This window comes from Ovis canadensis, chromosome 11 (genome assembly GCF_042477335.2).
Source record: "Ovis canadensis isolate MfBH-ARS-UI-01 breed Bighorn chromosome 11, ARS-UI_OviCan_v2, whole genome shotgun sequence".
In the NCBI taxonomy this organism is placed as follows: Eukaryota; Metazoa; Chordata; class Mammalia; order Artiodactyla; family Bovidae; genus Ovis; species Ovis canadensis.
This window is the reverse complement of record NC_091255.1, coordinates 62721795-62737644: the sequence shown is the minus strand read 5'-3', so window position 1 is coordinate 62737644 and position 15850 is coordinate 62721795. Positions and strand designations below refer to the sequence as shown.

General features: G+C 53.6%; 1 protein-coding gene and 1 long non-coding RNA gene across 2 annotated transcripts in view; one reads left to right on the top strand and one right to left on the bottom strand.

Moving 5' to 3' along the window:
- Positions 1-1171, top strand: part of SEC14L1 (SEC14 like lipid binding 1) — a 48716-nt gene extending 47545 nt beyond the window's left edge. Inside the window, exon 17 of the mRNA XM_069542070.1 lies at positions 624-1171. Within this exon, the coding sequence (XP_069398171.1) occupies positions 624-639 (16 nt within the window). The 3' untranslated portion in view covers positions 640-1171. The remainder of the gene's footprint in view (positions 1-623) is intronic.
- Positions 1172-8887: 7716 nt separating this feature from the next.
- Positions 8888-13283, bottom strand: LOC138414508 (uncharacterized). Its single transcript, XR_011246870.1, has 2 exons — positions 11747-13283; positions 8888-10500 (listed from the first exon to the last, which is right to left on the bottom strand). It is a non-coding gene; the product is annotated as an uncharacterized lncRNA (long non-coding RNA).
- Between the last annotated feature and the right edge of the window lie 2567 nt (positions 13284-15850).

Here is a 15850-nt window from a genome sequence, read left to right as displayed (position 1 = left end):
CAGATTATGAAGTTGGTTTGCTTTTGATTTTTTCTTTATGGTTCTGATCGCCAAGCCTGGTCTACCTTTTTATTGGCCCATCGTTTTCTCATCTTTTTATGGGAAAAGCAGGTTTTCTGTGAGTCTGTCCAGTTGCTGCTTTGGGTCAGTCTCCAGGATGAATGAAGGCGTGTCACGTGGTGGTGTGTGTGGCAGAGGCTGTGCTTTTTAAGAATCTGGGCTAGGAGCCAGGCGCCATCTTCAGCGTGAAGAAATCCGGGCCTCAAGAGTTGCATTGTTACGAATCTGCCCTGGAGGCATTGGGTGGATTGCTGTGTGGACCCGGCGTGCCGGGGGGCGGGGCCAGGAGGGCTGGGAGGGGCGGAGCCGCGCTCCGCTGGCCGCGGCTCTCCAGTAGGTGCCCCAGTGGGTGCCGCGCGCTGAGACTCTCCGCTGCTCCCAGGGCCGTGGGCCTGTGTGGAGCACAGCCGAGCCTTGGCACCTAGAGGCTTGTTTCCAGAAAGCACAGGAGGGCTAGTTAGTGGATCCACGCTGCTTGCTGTCGGTGCTTCCTGTTTCCAGATTCTAAGGACCTGAAGATGGTCCCCTCTCTCTTTCTCTTTCTCTGTCTCTCTCTGTCTCAGATGGCGATTTTGCTGACAGCTACCAAGAAAACGCTTCACTCGACAGTCCACCTCAGCCCAGGGATGTTTGTAGAACTATTTGAATTGCAGCCACCCCTTCCCCCAGGCTGAAGACCAGTTCTTTTTAAGTTGACTCAGAAGTGGCACTATTTTATCCCCAGAGTTGACTGTAACTTTTAAGAGTTCAAAGCACATCCCTGCACACACCTTCCAGGGTTCCCTCCGGAGCGGAGCGCACGCCCCGGTCTCCTCGGGAGGGGCTGTGGGGCAGGTGGGCGGGCTCACGCGGCGGCCCGTCCCTACTTCAGCGCCCTGCGCCCTGTTTCAGATGCTGCTGTCATGCCACCTTTCTCCAGCACTAACGGTCCTTCTGGTTTCCCCTCTGTTACTAGTGTCTTAATTCACCTTCTTTCCTAATTTCATTATTTACGTATCAAATTCTGTAAATGTTTTGTAAACATATTACCTCACTCTTGGTAATACAATACTGATAGTCTTTAAAAGATTTTTTTATTATTATCAATAATAAATGTGAACTGTTTAAAAAAGTCTTTTTCTTATTGTGAATGGCAGCCTCCTTTGAAGAGTATGACCTTCTTAGGAGACTAGAGGTTAGAGGAAGGGGGGATGCTGGAGCCAGAGGCTGGCGCGGATCCAGGCCCAGTACACACGGCTCAGTGGCCTTGCCCTGCCCTGCCCCGCCATGGGGAACAGGCTGCAGTTTTCTTCAAACTCCAGGAAGTCAAACAGGACTCAGGCTGGACACCCGATACCATGTTTCTCTTTTACATATATACTAGATTAAAACTGTTAGCTAAAGAACGCTCCCCAGAACACACGATCAGGTGGATCCTGTCTACATTACACGTGGTGCAAACTGAACATGCCGATAGTTTCACATGGACTATCAAACCAGTATTTTTCATTGTACAAAAATGTTTACGTAGTTGACAGGCAAGAAGACACATATGATACTTTGCATTTTCACTTATCATCTGTGATGAAGTTTAAAAAGGCTTTGGAAGAAACTGGGAGATTTCTTTAGTAACAAAATGGGTCCCTTCATCAGGTGGCCAGGGGCCTTCAGAAGCCTGGGCGGCCTGGTCCCCAGCTCCTGCGTTTGACCCTGCGGGAGGCCTGCTCTCAGTGGGAAGTGCCCACACAGATCGCCCAGGCCTCAGGGTGGGAGCAGGTAAGGCCTGCAGGTGGCCCACACGACCGCAGCCCGGCCTAGGTTGTGAGCCTGCCTTCCCCCTCCCCCCGGCATTCAAGACAGGCTCCACTTAGCAGCACCAAGTGGAGTACTGCTGACTCGGCCAGCTTGTCCCCAAGGGGAGGGAAGACTTTTGCCACGGATTCCTTCCTGCTCTGCTGTCTCCTGGGCCCACTTTACAAGCCACTAATGTAGCGGCAGCTTCTGGTGGCGGCTGCAGCAACAGGAAAAGCAGATGGGGTCGGCAGCACCTGTCCCCTGCCGCCCGTCCCTGTCCTCAGAGCCTCTGGGAAACGGGCATCAACAGTGGGCGGTGGGTCTTTGTATCAGGCCAGCAAGTCGTTAGCATGTATTGATCTGCATTGATGTTACATATGTGTGAATACATGTATAACATGGATATATAATGTGCACACACACTCCAGGTTCTTCCTCAATGACTCAGTGGTAAGGAATCCGCCCGCAGTGCGGGAGACCTGGGTTGGGAAGATCCCCTAGAGGAGGGCATGGCAACCCACTCCCAAGATTCTTTCCTGGAGAATCTCATGGACAGAAGAGGCTGGCGGGCTCCAAGTCCATGGAGCCATGGAGTTGGACATGACTGAAGTGACTGAGCACACCCGGGTGCCCACACACACACGTATCCCCTGCTTTTCCAAAATGCACCTTACACCATTTTCCTTTTATGAAAGACCTACATTAGCACCCATTTTCAGTAACAGAAATCCGAAGAGGATTTTTGCTTGTGTGAAAGGCAGAGTGAGAACAGCGTTCAGTGTTGGTTTCGTTACAGAGGGAGTGCTCCTGAGTAGTGAGGGAGGGCCCCCCAGGCTCCTTCCCAGAAACCACACTTGGCATCTCAACACGCAGCCGCCGCAGCTGTGAACCCTGTCTCCGTGTCTGTGCTTTATCGCAGTTTATTCTTTGAACCGGTTACCAGAGCATACCCTAAGGTAATTGCTTCTTCCCTTAATGCTATTTTGACTTACGAAGGGTTTCACAGGACCACTGTACTTTCGGACAGTGGGAATAATAAACAAGCTTTGGTTATAAAATTTATTGATCAACTTAGCACCTGGATTATGGTCTTTCAATACCTTTCCTCGCTAAAGAAGCCATTCTTGGAGAAATGGCTGATTCTAGGTCTGGTACAGGAAATTTACAAGATGAGCCGGGGAAATGTTATCTCATCAAAGAGGAAAGAAGTGATCAAAGACACAAGGGTCATAGCACAAGGGCTCGGAAGCTGACTTGAGGCTTTCATTGGTCAAGAATGAAACACTTTGGGGGACTTCCCTGGTGGTCTGTTGACTGAGACTCTGTGCTCCCAACACAAGGGGCCCGGGCTCCATTCTTGGTCAGGGAATTAGATCCCACGTGCTGCAACTAAGTCCCTATGCCGCACCTAATAACGGTCCTGCATGTCACCTAATAACAACGGTCCTGCATGTCACAACTAAGACCTGGTGCAGCCAAATAAATAGAATGGAGCACTTTAGATTGCAAGCAACTTCCAACCCCCTGACTGTGTTAAAATCCATGAATTCATAATTCTAAGTAATTTTCATATAGAACTGATCCCCTTTGGAGGACGATAAGGAACCAATTTTGAAAGCTCGTAAGTAAACAAGGTGAATTTATCCTGCCTTTCCTAAATGGACAGAAGCTGGAGAGCAGTACCCATGAAAGTAAGAAGCTAATTAATTAAAGGAATAACAATGCCGTTTTGCATGAGTGAACAGATATAAGCGTTCAGCATCTTCAGTTGCTCAGTTCCGTTCAGTCGCTCAGTCATGTCTGACTGCGACCTCATGAACTGCAGCACGCCAGGCCTCCCTGTCCATCACCAACTCCTGAAGTTTACTCAAACTCGTCCACTGAGTCAGCGATGCCATCCAACTGTCTCATCCTCTGTCATCCCCTTCTGCCTTCAATCTTTCCCAGCATCAGGGTCTTTTCCAATGAGTCAGTTCTTCACATCAGGTGGCCAAAGTATTGGAGTTTCAGCTTCAGCATCAGTCCTTCCAATGAATATTCAGGACTGATTTCTTTTAGGATGGACTGGTTGGATCTCCCTGCAGTCCAAGGGACACTCAAGAGTCTTCTCCAATACCACAGTTCAAAAGCATCAGTTCTTCGGTGCTCAGCTGCTAAGGTCACAGAAGGACAACTGCATATTCTGGTCTTCTGGAGAACTGCAGCCCTGTGAGTTCTTAAGCCCAAGCCAGGCTCTGGGTCTGGCTGCTGATTTGTAAGAAGTATAGAAGATGGGCAACAGCTGAACTGCACTACGGGAAACGAGGTTCGGGTTCTTCAACAAATAAATTGTGCGGGGAAGAAAGGAATGGAAGTGGGGGAGTCCCATAAATTAAAGAGATTTTCACTTAACAAGCAAGACCAAACAGTATTACCTAGAGATGCACATAGCCAAGTGATGGTTCCTTCTGGGGATGCAGCCCAGGTTATGGGCGGCGTGGGGCGGTCTTTCCACCGAGTTGCGGATTTGACTATGCTCTTCCATGTCTCTGTTTTATAGTAAGGTTTATTGTTGTTTTTTAGTTAGGGCTTTAGGTGGGTTGTTTTCACTACAAGGAAAGTAATGCTGGTTCTTTCATTGGGAATCTCCTCCTTTTACCTGGACTTCCCTGGTGGCTCACGCAGTAAAGTATCTGCTTGTAATGCAGGAGACCCCGGTTGGGTGCCTGGATTGGGAAGTTCCGCTGGAGAAGGAAATGGCAACCTACTCCAGCATTCTTGCCTGGGAAATCCCATGGACAAAGGAGCCTAGTGGGCTGCAGTCCATGGGGCTGCAGAGTTGGCCACAGCCGAGCAACTTAACACTTCTGCTTTCCTTTTACCCAGATCACAAGGTGGGGGCTGCTGGCACCCACGGCCCAAGTTTCGAGCCCGGGGACGTACCCTGCGTTTGTGGTGTCTGTGCCCAGGACAGCAAAGCAGTGCCAGCCAGCTGGCAGCAAGTGACAGCCGGGCTCCTGGGGTCTTCCAGGAGAAAATCGCGGAGGCTGGTCCCTTTAAAATTCTACCCCTTGCTGAGTGCTGCCTATGACCTGCCCTTTCTCTTCCTTCAAATAGAAGCAACCACTTTCCCACTCCGACCTTGCCTTTGGGTTTAAGAGTGCGGTCGGTCACCGGGGCCTGTTTTGACAGCGACAGAGAGCCAGTTATGAGCCCTGGGGTATCCAAATTACTGAGCCTCTGTGCACCAGCCCCAAACGCCCTGTGTCAAAGTGAGACACAAGGGCAGGGGAGTCTCTGGGCTCTTTCTGGGAACCTAAGAGAGGCGAGTGCCTAGCTCCAGAAAGTAGGACCCTCCCACCTGCTCCTGTAGAAGCATCCAGATTCCCACGGAATTGTCGGGCTGCCGAGTCGTGCTCCTTCCGTTTTGCCAGGCTGGTCTGCACCCCTGCTCAGAGTCCCTGCGTTACAGTCAGAGAGCAAAACCCATCCTCAGCCCCCAGCTGGGGCCCCCTTCCGGCCGATGAAGGTTAGTCACAGCTCCATCCAGGGAATTGCGTCCGTGGGCGCCACCTTGTGGCCATGAGGAAGATGTGCATGCCCGTCATCGAGTTGGGCAGTGAGCGTCTCCTCTTTCATCTCTGCCCCTGGAGTCCCAGCCATGGGAGAAAACTCTTCAGCTCCCACGTCTGCTAAAATCTTGCCTGGAAGAGGTGTGATGGGTAATTCTATGGGTCGATTTGGCTGAGCCGTGGGGCCAAGCTATTTGGTCACCATACAGTTCTGAGTGTGTCTGTGAGGGTGTTTTTTTTTTTTTTTTAGATGAAATTAACATTTACTGGGTAGACTGAGAAAAGCAGATGGGCCCCATCCAATCAGCTCAAGGCCTGAATAGAACAAAAAGGTTGACCCTCCCATAAGTTAGAGAGGATTCCTCCTCCCCAGTGGCCTTGATCTGAGACACTGGCTTTTTCTCTTTTGGAGTGGGCACCAGCTCTTCCTGAGTCTGCCATCTGCCTGCCTTCAGATAGGAGTCAGGCCATCAGCTCTCCTGGGTCTCCAGCTCGCCCACTGCAGGTCCCAGGACTCGTCAGCCTCCATTATCACATGAGCCAGTTCCTTACGCCAAGCCTCTTTCTGTACAAATACATCCTATTATGTATATACATCCTGTGGAAACTTGATAGATTGCAGAAAGTTTGCTCCAGTCCTGGCATTGCAAAGCCTTTGACATTTACCACTTACAACAACAAAAAGCCTGATTAATCTGGAATCATCTCTCCTTGGCGGCGGGGGGGGGGGGGGGGGGGGGGGGGTTGATTTGGGTTTTCCCCTCTATAGGTTTATCCTTCTTTATTTTACGTAGAATGAAATTCCAGGCTGTCAGAGCTGGGCAAAGAGCTTAGACTGATCTGAAAGTGAAAGCTGCTCAGTCGTGTCCAACTCTTTGCGACCCCATGGCCTATACAGTCCATGGAGTTCTCCAGGCCAGAATACTGCAGTGGGTAGCCATTCCCTTCTCCAGGGGATCTTCCCAACCCAGGGATCGAACCCAGGTCTCCCACATTGCAGGTGGATTCTTTACCAGCTGAGCCACAAGCTCTTACAGCTTAAGAAGGTGCAGCCCAGAGAAGGGAGGGGGTGCTCCCTGAACAGCGGCCCTGAGTCCAGCCAGGAGCTCCCACAGCCCTGGGTCTCACCTGCTTGCTGTCACTGATGATAAAATGCTGTCGCTGACGATAAAATGGGAGGAAGCAGGTTATCTCCTCAGGTCGCTGTCAAGATACAGCCAGCAAGTGGTTATCAGAGCCGGTCTGCTAATGCAGGGGTGCAGGACAGCTGGGACGCTCCAAGGACCTGGGGACCCAGCCGGGGCCCAGGTCTGAGGAGACACCAGTACCTGCCGGGGAGGGTCCTCCGGGATGGGGACAAGCTGCCAAAGGCGAGATCAGAAGGCAGGGCACACAAAACAAGAAAGCTTTGCAGCACCGTCTCCTCCCATTTCAGGGAGGAAACGAGAGCCACAGGGGTGGTTAGATGTCGCTGACTGTCCCCCTGCTCGGCCGACCATGGAAATGGAGACAGACAGCCTGCTGTGGAGGGAGGTGGCTGCTGGGGACAGCTGCTTCTGGGCCTTCCAGCACCTTCTCTCTGTCTACCCCCCACCCGTCACTCTCTGTGCAGGGCTGAGCACAAGGCCCGGGGTGGGGGCACAGCTCCTGCACTCACGGTCGGTGTGTGTGTGTGCTTGGCCCACGGCTCTGTCCCCGCCGGGGCCAAGGACAGCACCTGCCTCAGGGCAGACACCCCAAGATGTCTATGGAGTGGAATGGAGTTCTCCTCGCTTCTGGCCTCACGTGTGTGCTAAGCCATCACAGTCGTGTCCGATCCTGCGACCCCATGGAGGCCTGGCAGGCTCCTCAGTCCACGGGGATTCTCCAGGCAAGAATTGCTGGAGTGGGTGGCCATGCCCTCCTCCAGGGGATCTCCCCCACCCAGGGACTGAACCTGCATCTCTTACGTTTTCTGCATTGCCGGGCGGGTTCTTTACCACCAGTGCCACGTGGGAAGCCCCAGGTGGAGGCTGTCTTTCTCCATCGGACAACGTGAGTGAGGATGTTTCACGGCTGGAGGCATAAAAGTGCATGAGAGGCAGTCTGGACTCACTATACACTCAGCACTGAGACAGTCAGCCCCCCGTGGCCACAGGTTTCATGTCCACAGATTCAACTGACCGTGGCTGGTTCGAGCCGCAGGTGGGCGAATCTGAGGACTTGAAACCCGCGGCTGTGGAGCCCAGGTGTCCCCTGGATGCACTGGATCAGGGCTCCACAGGGGCGCCTGGAGCCGCTTCCCCACTCCAGAAATCGAGGGACACTGTGCTCATGTTTCCTTCTGATTTTAGGAGAAATTAAAATATGTTCTTGGCCCCCAGAAGAATCCTGAGCCAGCCTCCAGGGCCTGGTGGGGAAGGTGGCCCTGGCCCAGCTATGGGGTGGCCCTGAGGGCAAGGTGAGGCACCTGCTCACTTTCCTGAAATCCTGGGTCAGGAGCCGCCCACTGACAGGTATACCTTGAGCCCTGCCCGGCAGCTCTGTCCCTGCCAGTGCTTCTGGGAGAGGATGTCGCCACCCTTGCACCCCCTCAGGCACTGGCGTGTGTAGGCATGCTTATGTGTGCATGTGTGTGAGTGCTGGGTCTGTGTTGACACTGCGGAGGTGTCTGGGGGATCCATGCAGTATAGACGGTGTGGGAGAAGCCTGGAGGAGGGGCAGGGTCCCTGGTGGCCAGTGGGCAGGGGTAGGGGTGATGCTTAGCTCTCTGGGACCTGGTCACCTGGTTTCAGAACCACTCTCTGCTGACCCACGGATAGACGAATAAGTGGGAGATCCTTTGTGTTCAGAAGCCAAATAGAGAAAGTCTGAGTTCCGCTCAGCAAACCGAATGAGGACGGGCATCAGGTGTGGCCGGGCACCTCCCTCACCTGTGCCTGGATTCTGCCGCCGCAGGACTTGGCTGCTGGGGACAGGGACCCGGTACCAAGGAGACAAGCTGCCCCTGGACAAACTCAAAGGGTGATGGCCCGTGTCCAGGATGGACTGCATCCCTGAGTCACCATGGGAAGTGGCCTCTGCCTGCCTCTCACTGGACTACAGTGAGAGTAAGTCCCCACTGCACGTGACGTCAGGGTTTATCCGTCACTACTGCAGAAAGGGGCTTGTCCTGACAGATACAGGGAGGAGGTCAGAGGCGGGGGCGGGGGCATCAGCTAGGTCCCCAAAGGCCTTATGGGTCCTTCGAGGCCACCAGCTTTTTGGTTTAAGCTCTGAATGAGATGGGGCAACTGTTAGTCTTTATGAGGTCAACTCTATTTTCTTTTCCTTAACAGTTTCTGGGTTTTACATCTTGCTTAGAAAGGATTTCCCCATGCTAAGTTTTCCTATATTGTTGGGGCATTCCCTGGTGGCCTAGTGATTAGGATTTCAAGTTTTCACTGGAGTGGCCCTGGTTGGGGAACTGAGATCCTGCAAGCCACACACAACACAACAAAAACAACAAAAATTTTGCTACATTCTTGTTGCTTTCATGGCTTTATTTTTTTTTAAATATTTTAATCTCTGATGCATCAGATGTTGGTTTTTTTAAATTAAATTATTTTTGTTTATCTTGATGCTGAAGTTGAAGCTCCAATAAACTGGCCACTTGACACGAAGAGCCAACTCACCGGAAAAGACCCTGATGCTGGGAGAGGTTGAGGGCAGGAGGAGAAGGGGTGTGACGGAGGATGAGATGGTTGGATGGCATCACTGACTCGATGGACATGAGCCTGAGCAAGCTCAGGGAGACAGTGAGGGACTGGGAAGCCTGGCGTGCTGCAGTCAGTCCATGGGGTCGCAAACAGCTGGACACAACTGAGCAACTGAACAGCAATTTTTGTTTGCGCTGGGTCTTCGTTGCTGCAACCAGGCTGCGGAGAGCGGGACCTACTCTCAAGCTGCAGTGAACAGGCTTCTCACTGTGGTGGCTTCTTGTTGCAGAGCGCAGGCTGTAGGCTCAGGAGCGTGCCAGCTCAGTAGCTGAGAGCTGCTGGCCCTAGGGCATGTGGATTCAGTAGCTGTGGCTCGAGGGCTCTGGAGCTCAGGCTCAGCAGTGTGGTGCATGGGCTCAGTTGCTCTGCGGCCTGTCCAGTCTTCCCCGACCAGGGATCGAACCCATGTCCGCTGCTTTGGCATGGGGATTCTTATCCACCGAGCCACCAGGAAAGTCCCGATCTTGGTTTTTGTGTAGTGACTTTTGATTCATCTTCACTGACTCTCTAGATTCAGCAGCTGCAGAACCAAGCTCACTTCCAGCTTTTTGGAACCGTTATGAAAAATCCTTTAGGGACTGGTGCCAAGTGATGGGTGGGAAGGATGTAGAGAGAGAGGTGGACAGTAGCAGGTCTTCACAGAGGGCCAGGGTCAGCTGAGCAGCCACCGATAGACAATCAGACAACAGCCAGGGTTGAAAAATCACAGCCCTGGGACTTTGCTGGTGGTCCAGGGGCTAAAACTATGTCCCTGAGGCAGGGGGTCCAGGGATTGATCCCTGGTCGGGAACTAGGTCCTGCATGCTGCAACTGAAGATCTGGCATGCCACAGCGAAGATCAAGGTGCCCACGTGCTGCAACCAAGACCTGGTGCAGCCAAATAAATAAATAAATTGTTTATAAAGAAACAAATAAAAGGAAAATGGATGCCCTGATTCCAGGGGCTCCAGTGTTGACCCTGGACACGATCCATACCCAGCAGCCACGGTCAAGAGCGCCCTCGTGTGGACACAAAGCCGGCAGCATTCCCAAGTCAGCGCTGAGTCCAAGAAACTCGGGACTTTAACCCGTGTTAAAATAACCAGCTGTCATCAGAGAACAAATGATTTCTTTCATTGCCTCATTTTAAAACACTTCATTTTGCGTCCTAGGAAGCTGTTTGGTTTAGAAATCACAAGAGGAAGCTGAAGAGAAAACACAAACTAGAGACAAGTGGGGAAAGCTTTGCCTGGCTCTTCCCTGGAATCCGGCTCAGCTTTGCTGGGGGTCAGTTGCTAGGGGTCAGTTTGGGGTTTCTGGGGGGTCAGTTGCTACGGGTCAGTTTGGGGTTTCTGGAGTGGGTGGCCATCTCCTGGGCAGAGTCGTCTTCCAGGACAGATCTGAAAGGGGAACACAGATTTTTGTAAATGAAGATGGAAATAGGCAGAGAATATCAGGTTAAAGGGACGCCTGCCTGTCTCTGAAGCTACAAGGAGATGAACAAATGAAGGTGGGTGGAGCAGAGAGGGCGGGTCTGGGTCTCAGCCACCCCACACTCTGCGGAGCCCTGAGAGGACGTTTTGACCCCGAGTTCCCAGGGTTCGCAGTCACAAGTTCCAGGCTTGGCCGCTGGCTCCTCACACCTCCGCTGTTCCCAGAGCCAAAGGGAGCCCATTGGAATGTCATTGTGTTCCCTGGACAGCTTCAAGGACAGGGGAAGAACCAGGCAGCAGGCCTTCTCCACCTCCCCACTTGAGTCCTGCTCGGCCAGGACTCGGCCTGGCCTCGGTCCTCTCCTGTCATCTGGACAACCAGCATCAACTTTGGCCCCACTGACATCATGAAAATGAACGTGTTAGTCGCTCAGTCGTGTCTGACTCTTTGCAACCCTATGGACATAACCTGCCAGCCTCCTCTGTCCTTGGGATTCTCCAGGTAAGAATATTGGATCAAGTAGCCATTCCCTTCTCTAGAGGATCTTCCCGACCCAAGGATTGAACCTGGGTCTCCTGCATTGCAGGCAGATTTTTGCCATCTGAGCCACGAGGTGGAGTTTAGGGCGGGTTCATTCTTTGTGGTGGGGGCTGTCTAATGCACTATATGGTGTTTGGCAGCATCTTTGGCCCCTACCCTCCAGGTACCAATAGCAACCCTCAACTGTAACCACCAGGGATGTCTCAGACTTTGCCCACTATCCCCTATGGGAGCAAAACCATCCTCAGTTGAGACTCGCTGTTCTAATCCAACACTCTCATGACTGGGAGGAAGAGAGTGAGGTCCAGAGAGGTAAAGACATTTGCCCAAAGTAACACAATGAGTCCATAAAAGCGGAGCTGGAGCTCAGCCTCTGGCCCTGCACCCCTAGATTGGTGCTCTGCCCATTGCAAACACAGCAGCAGCTGTGAGGAGCACGGTTTTAATGAAGGGTACAACGTGAATTCCTCCAAAGTCCAGTTCTCCCGCAGCAGTCACTGAGACTGCAGACGCCCAGGCTGGGCAGAAATGAGCCTCCTTGGCTGGACCAAGGAGCCAAGTGCGTTTAGATTCCAGGCCCCGACACAGACTCTCCCCCGCCTGGTCCCACACAGAGAACACAGCCTTGCAGATCCGGGCCTGGACATCTGGACCAGACAGGGACGGGCTCACCTCTGGATGATGCCCGGATAAGTTCCAGCTGTTTCACTGAGCCTCATGGACCGTCTTCATTGTCATCGTCATCAGCAAGATCCAGACATGACCGCAGGCTCCTCAATAAACACCTTCCCAGTTGGCCAGATCAGATTTGAAGACACGCTCTGGGAAAAGGCTGCTGACAGGAGCCCCTGGCCAGAATCCTCTAGTAATGCCAGATTCCCTTCTGATTACTTCCTGATTTTGTTTAATGAATGAAATTAGACACGGTGTGGAATTTCCTAAATCACAAACACATTTATTCTGGGGACAGCGATAGAAATGTGTGTGTGTGAGGTGTGAGGCCCGAGTTCGCCCAGAACAAGGGGCGTGAATCTGGTCACGCATTTGACTTTGTCACCCTGGGGTCAGCGGCCCCGCACATGACACGCACGTTGGAGGGAAGTTGCCTGCAAATGAGAAGAATGTCGCTTCTGTTTTCAGCCTGTCCTCTGACTTCCTTGGAGCAGCCTCATCAGAGCCGGATGGGGGTTTCTCATCTTGCTCCAGGCGAGTCCCGCAACCTTGGGGTCCGTATCCCGTCTGCGGGCTGGACAACTGCAGACTAAGCTGCGGGCACCCTGGAGTCAGGGGCCAGCTCTGCCACAGGCTGCCTGCCTGGCGCTGGGGAAGCTGTGGGACATGATGAAACTTCCCTGGTGTCCAGTGGCTAAGACTCTGAGTTCCAAATTCAGGGGGCCTGGGTTTGATCCCTGATCAGGGAACTAGATCTCACATGCCCTGCTACTAAGAGTTTGCATCCCGTAACTAGGGTCCAGCACAGCCAAATAAATAAACAAATAAATAATGTGTATGGTGCCCTTTGTTAGCACTGAGCCTGTGTTGAGCAAGCATTCTATAAACATCAGCTACTGTGAGGAGGCCAATGATGATGATCACGGTGACCTGAGGACCTTTCAGTCACACCCACGGTTCCCTTTCTTTCTCAGATGTGATCACAGCAAATCAGGCTGGTCTCTGCCCTGGGCCTTTGCACCTGCCATCTCCCTGCCAGGTCTTGGCCACCTTCTCTCACCTTCTGATCTAAACAGCGTCAGCTGCCCAGACACCCCAGTGCTCTCCTCTGATGGGGACACAGACTCAGGCCCCAGGAGGCCCCTGTGTGCCCTGTTCAGGGCTGCAGTTCTGGAGTCTGAGAGGTGGGCCTGGTTGGATGAGGATGAAGATGGATCGTCAAGGTCCTTACTACAGGAGAAGGCTGCAGGGCAGGGAGCTGGGGCTGCAGCCCTCCAGGGGCCTCGGGGCTGCAGACCGCATCATCAAGAGCTTCCGGCTTGGGCGTGTGGGGTCAGACTTCCAGCCCTGACTCCCAGTCAGGGGCTGCGGGCCCTGGTGTGAGTCTCTCAGCCTCTCTGAGACCCGACCTTCTCACCTGCCTGACGGGGCCCTAACAGTAGAGGGAAGATCCCTCTGAAGGAGAAACCAAACCCCAGCACCTCAGCGCCGGGTGGGGGCTATATTCAGAGATCAGGGAATGCGCACGGTTTGTTCTGTCTGGGATGAGATCTCGAAGGTTCTTCTCAACTCCAAACGCCACAGTTCCAGGATAATTTAGAAACGAAGCACTTGAAAATGGGCTTGGATTTTCACCCCACTCCTCTTCTCTGGAGCGAGGGGGCATGGGGACCATGAAGGATGCTCTCCCCACTTTGCAAGTGGAAACATCGCCCGTCCTGCCTCTCTTGGGCTCTCCATGCGTCCCCGCGTAGAGGCAGCCCCAGCCGAAGTCCACAGCGCCGCCTGGTGGAGTGCATGGGAGCCAGCCCCACAGCGCCACCTGCTGGAGTGCAGGTGGAGGGCAGCCGGCCATCCCCCGGCCTTGAACAAGGGCAGGCTTGGGGCTTACCTGGCCCTTCCCACCGGCAGAAGCTGCTGGAAGGAAGCACGGAGGTCAGCAAACTGTGCAACAAGGGGAAGGGTCTGATACCCGGCGCTGTGGGGCCTGGGTAGGCCTGGTCCTCACTGAGCCTCACTGCAAGGCAGGTGGCACTGCACTCCCCTGCCCTCCCCTCTCCCCGCCCCAAGTTCCTTCTCAGTCTTAAAGACAGGGAAACTCAGGCCCAAAGGAGTCACAGCCTGTGGGTGGGCTCAGGGCCTGGGATTCCCACCCAGGCTGGTTGGTACCATGGTCACCTCTGCTGGGAATGTTCCCTCCCTCTGCCTAACCTGAGGAACTTGACCTCTAGGAGGCCACCTCCTCCAGGAAGCCTTCCCCCACTCCTCCACATTAGGATGTGTGCTCCCGCTCTGTGCTCATCTAGCAGGTTGCTCCCCCTCTGAGCTCTCATCAGGTTGTACCATCATTGTTCACCTGTCCTGTGTTCACCTCACCCCAGTCTGTGAGCTCCTGAAGGTGTCACCTGTCTGCTGTAATGAACCAAACTTTTAATTGCACAACTTTAAGTCAATTACAAGGAAGTGGGGAGCCAAGGAGGAGGGAGGTCAGAGGATGCACCAGAAGCCCAGCTCCTGCTGGGTTTGGCTGGGGGGTATCTCAGGGTGTGCCTCCAAGGAGGACGTGGAGCTGGGCTCTGAGCGATGCGGCAGAATCTGTGTTGGCTGAGCTCACAGATAGGTGCCAGGACACTTGTCCCCAGCAAGGTCTGAGGGCAGCCTGAAATGAAAGAACTGTTGAATGTGAATTTTTTTGGCTATTCTGTGTGGCGTGCAGGATCTTAGTTCCCCGACTAGGGATAGAATGCATGTCCCTTGCATTGAAAGCGCAGAGTCCCAGCCACTGAACTGCCAGGGAAGTCCCTCGACTGTGAATTTTTAATTCCAGAACAGGCCGTTCCAGAAGGAAGGGCCTCCTCTGTCAGCCGACAGATCTAAAGAATGGCGAAAAGAAACTCTTAAGACAGAAGGGAAATAATAAAAGAACAAATCTCAAAGCATCAGGAAGGCATAAAGAACAATGGAAAGAGCAGAAAATGTAGGCACAATACACTTTCTTCCTCGACGAGGATTCTGAATCAAATGTGGTGATCGAAACAAAAATCATACCACCACCTGACACCTGGCCACCTAATGTCGGCGGCTCTGGGTCGGTCCCCTTGCTGGTTCTGCCTGGCAGAGCTTGTGTTTGGTGAGGCTTTGGGTCAGTCAGCAGAGCAGTGAGCCTGCTTGAGGAAGGCACACCTGGGTTGCCGGCTTCCACTGGGTCGGGACGGGGGCCTGGGGGATCATAGACGCCCAGCTGTTTCCCATTCAGACTCAGCCTCAGGATCCCTGATCAGTTCGCCTTCTCTTTCCACGCGTCAGAACCCCCTTTGGTTGCCCCCTGCATCACCCCAGGGTTTGTAGCTGTGTTTTGCAGAGAGGAGCAGGAAGGGACCTGTCTACACCGTCTTATCCAGGGTGAGGATGCTCAGTCGCTCAATTGTGTCTAATTCTTTTGTGACCCCCTTGGACTGTAGCCTGCCAGGTTCCCCTGTCTGTGGAATTTTGCAGGCAAGAATACTGGAGTGGTTTGCCATTTCCTTCTCCAGGGAATCTTCCCGACCCAGGGATCGAACCTGCATGTCTCGCATCTCCTGCGTAGGCATGTGGATTCTTTACCACTGGGGCGCTTGGCCTGGATGTCCCTAATTATTTGACTGAATGATGGAGCGTCTGTTTGAAGGACAGTGACGAACACAGGACCTGGGCCCAGGCAGGTCCTCTGTGAAAAGCTCAAGGAACTGTCTCCTGCTGGACCCACGAGTCAAGGGCCAGACTTGCAGTCTAGCCAGCTTCTCCCAGTGCCCCCCCAGCTGGAGGGGTGCCATTCTGGAGTGACCGCAACAGGCAAGGAGCCCAGGCTGTGGGGTGGTCCTGAGCACGCGCTGCTCGTCTGCCTTCCACTGAGAGGCACCGGCCGGGGAGGCAGAGCCGACTGCTCCCGAGCTGAGGGACGGAGAGAAGGGACAAGTCCAGCCGGAAGGTGGCCTCTGCCCCAGATGTTGGTCACTCTGGCAGTCGGGGTGGTGAGTGAGGATGGCTGCGCCCTTTGGATTGGGAGAAGGAAAAGCTAGGGCGCAAGCCCCGCGGACCCCACTGAGCCCAGGGACCGCTGCAGCC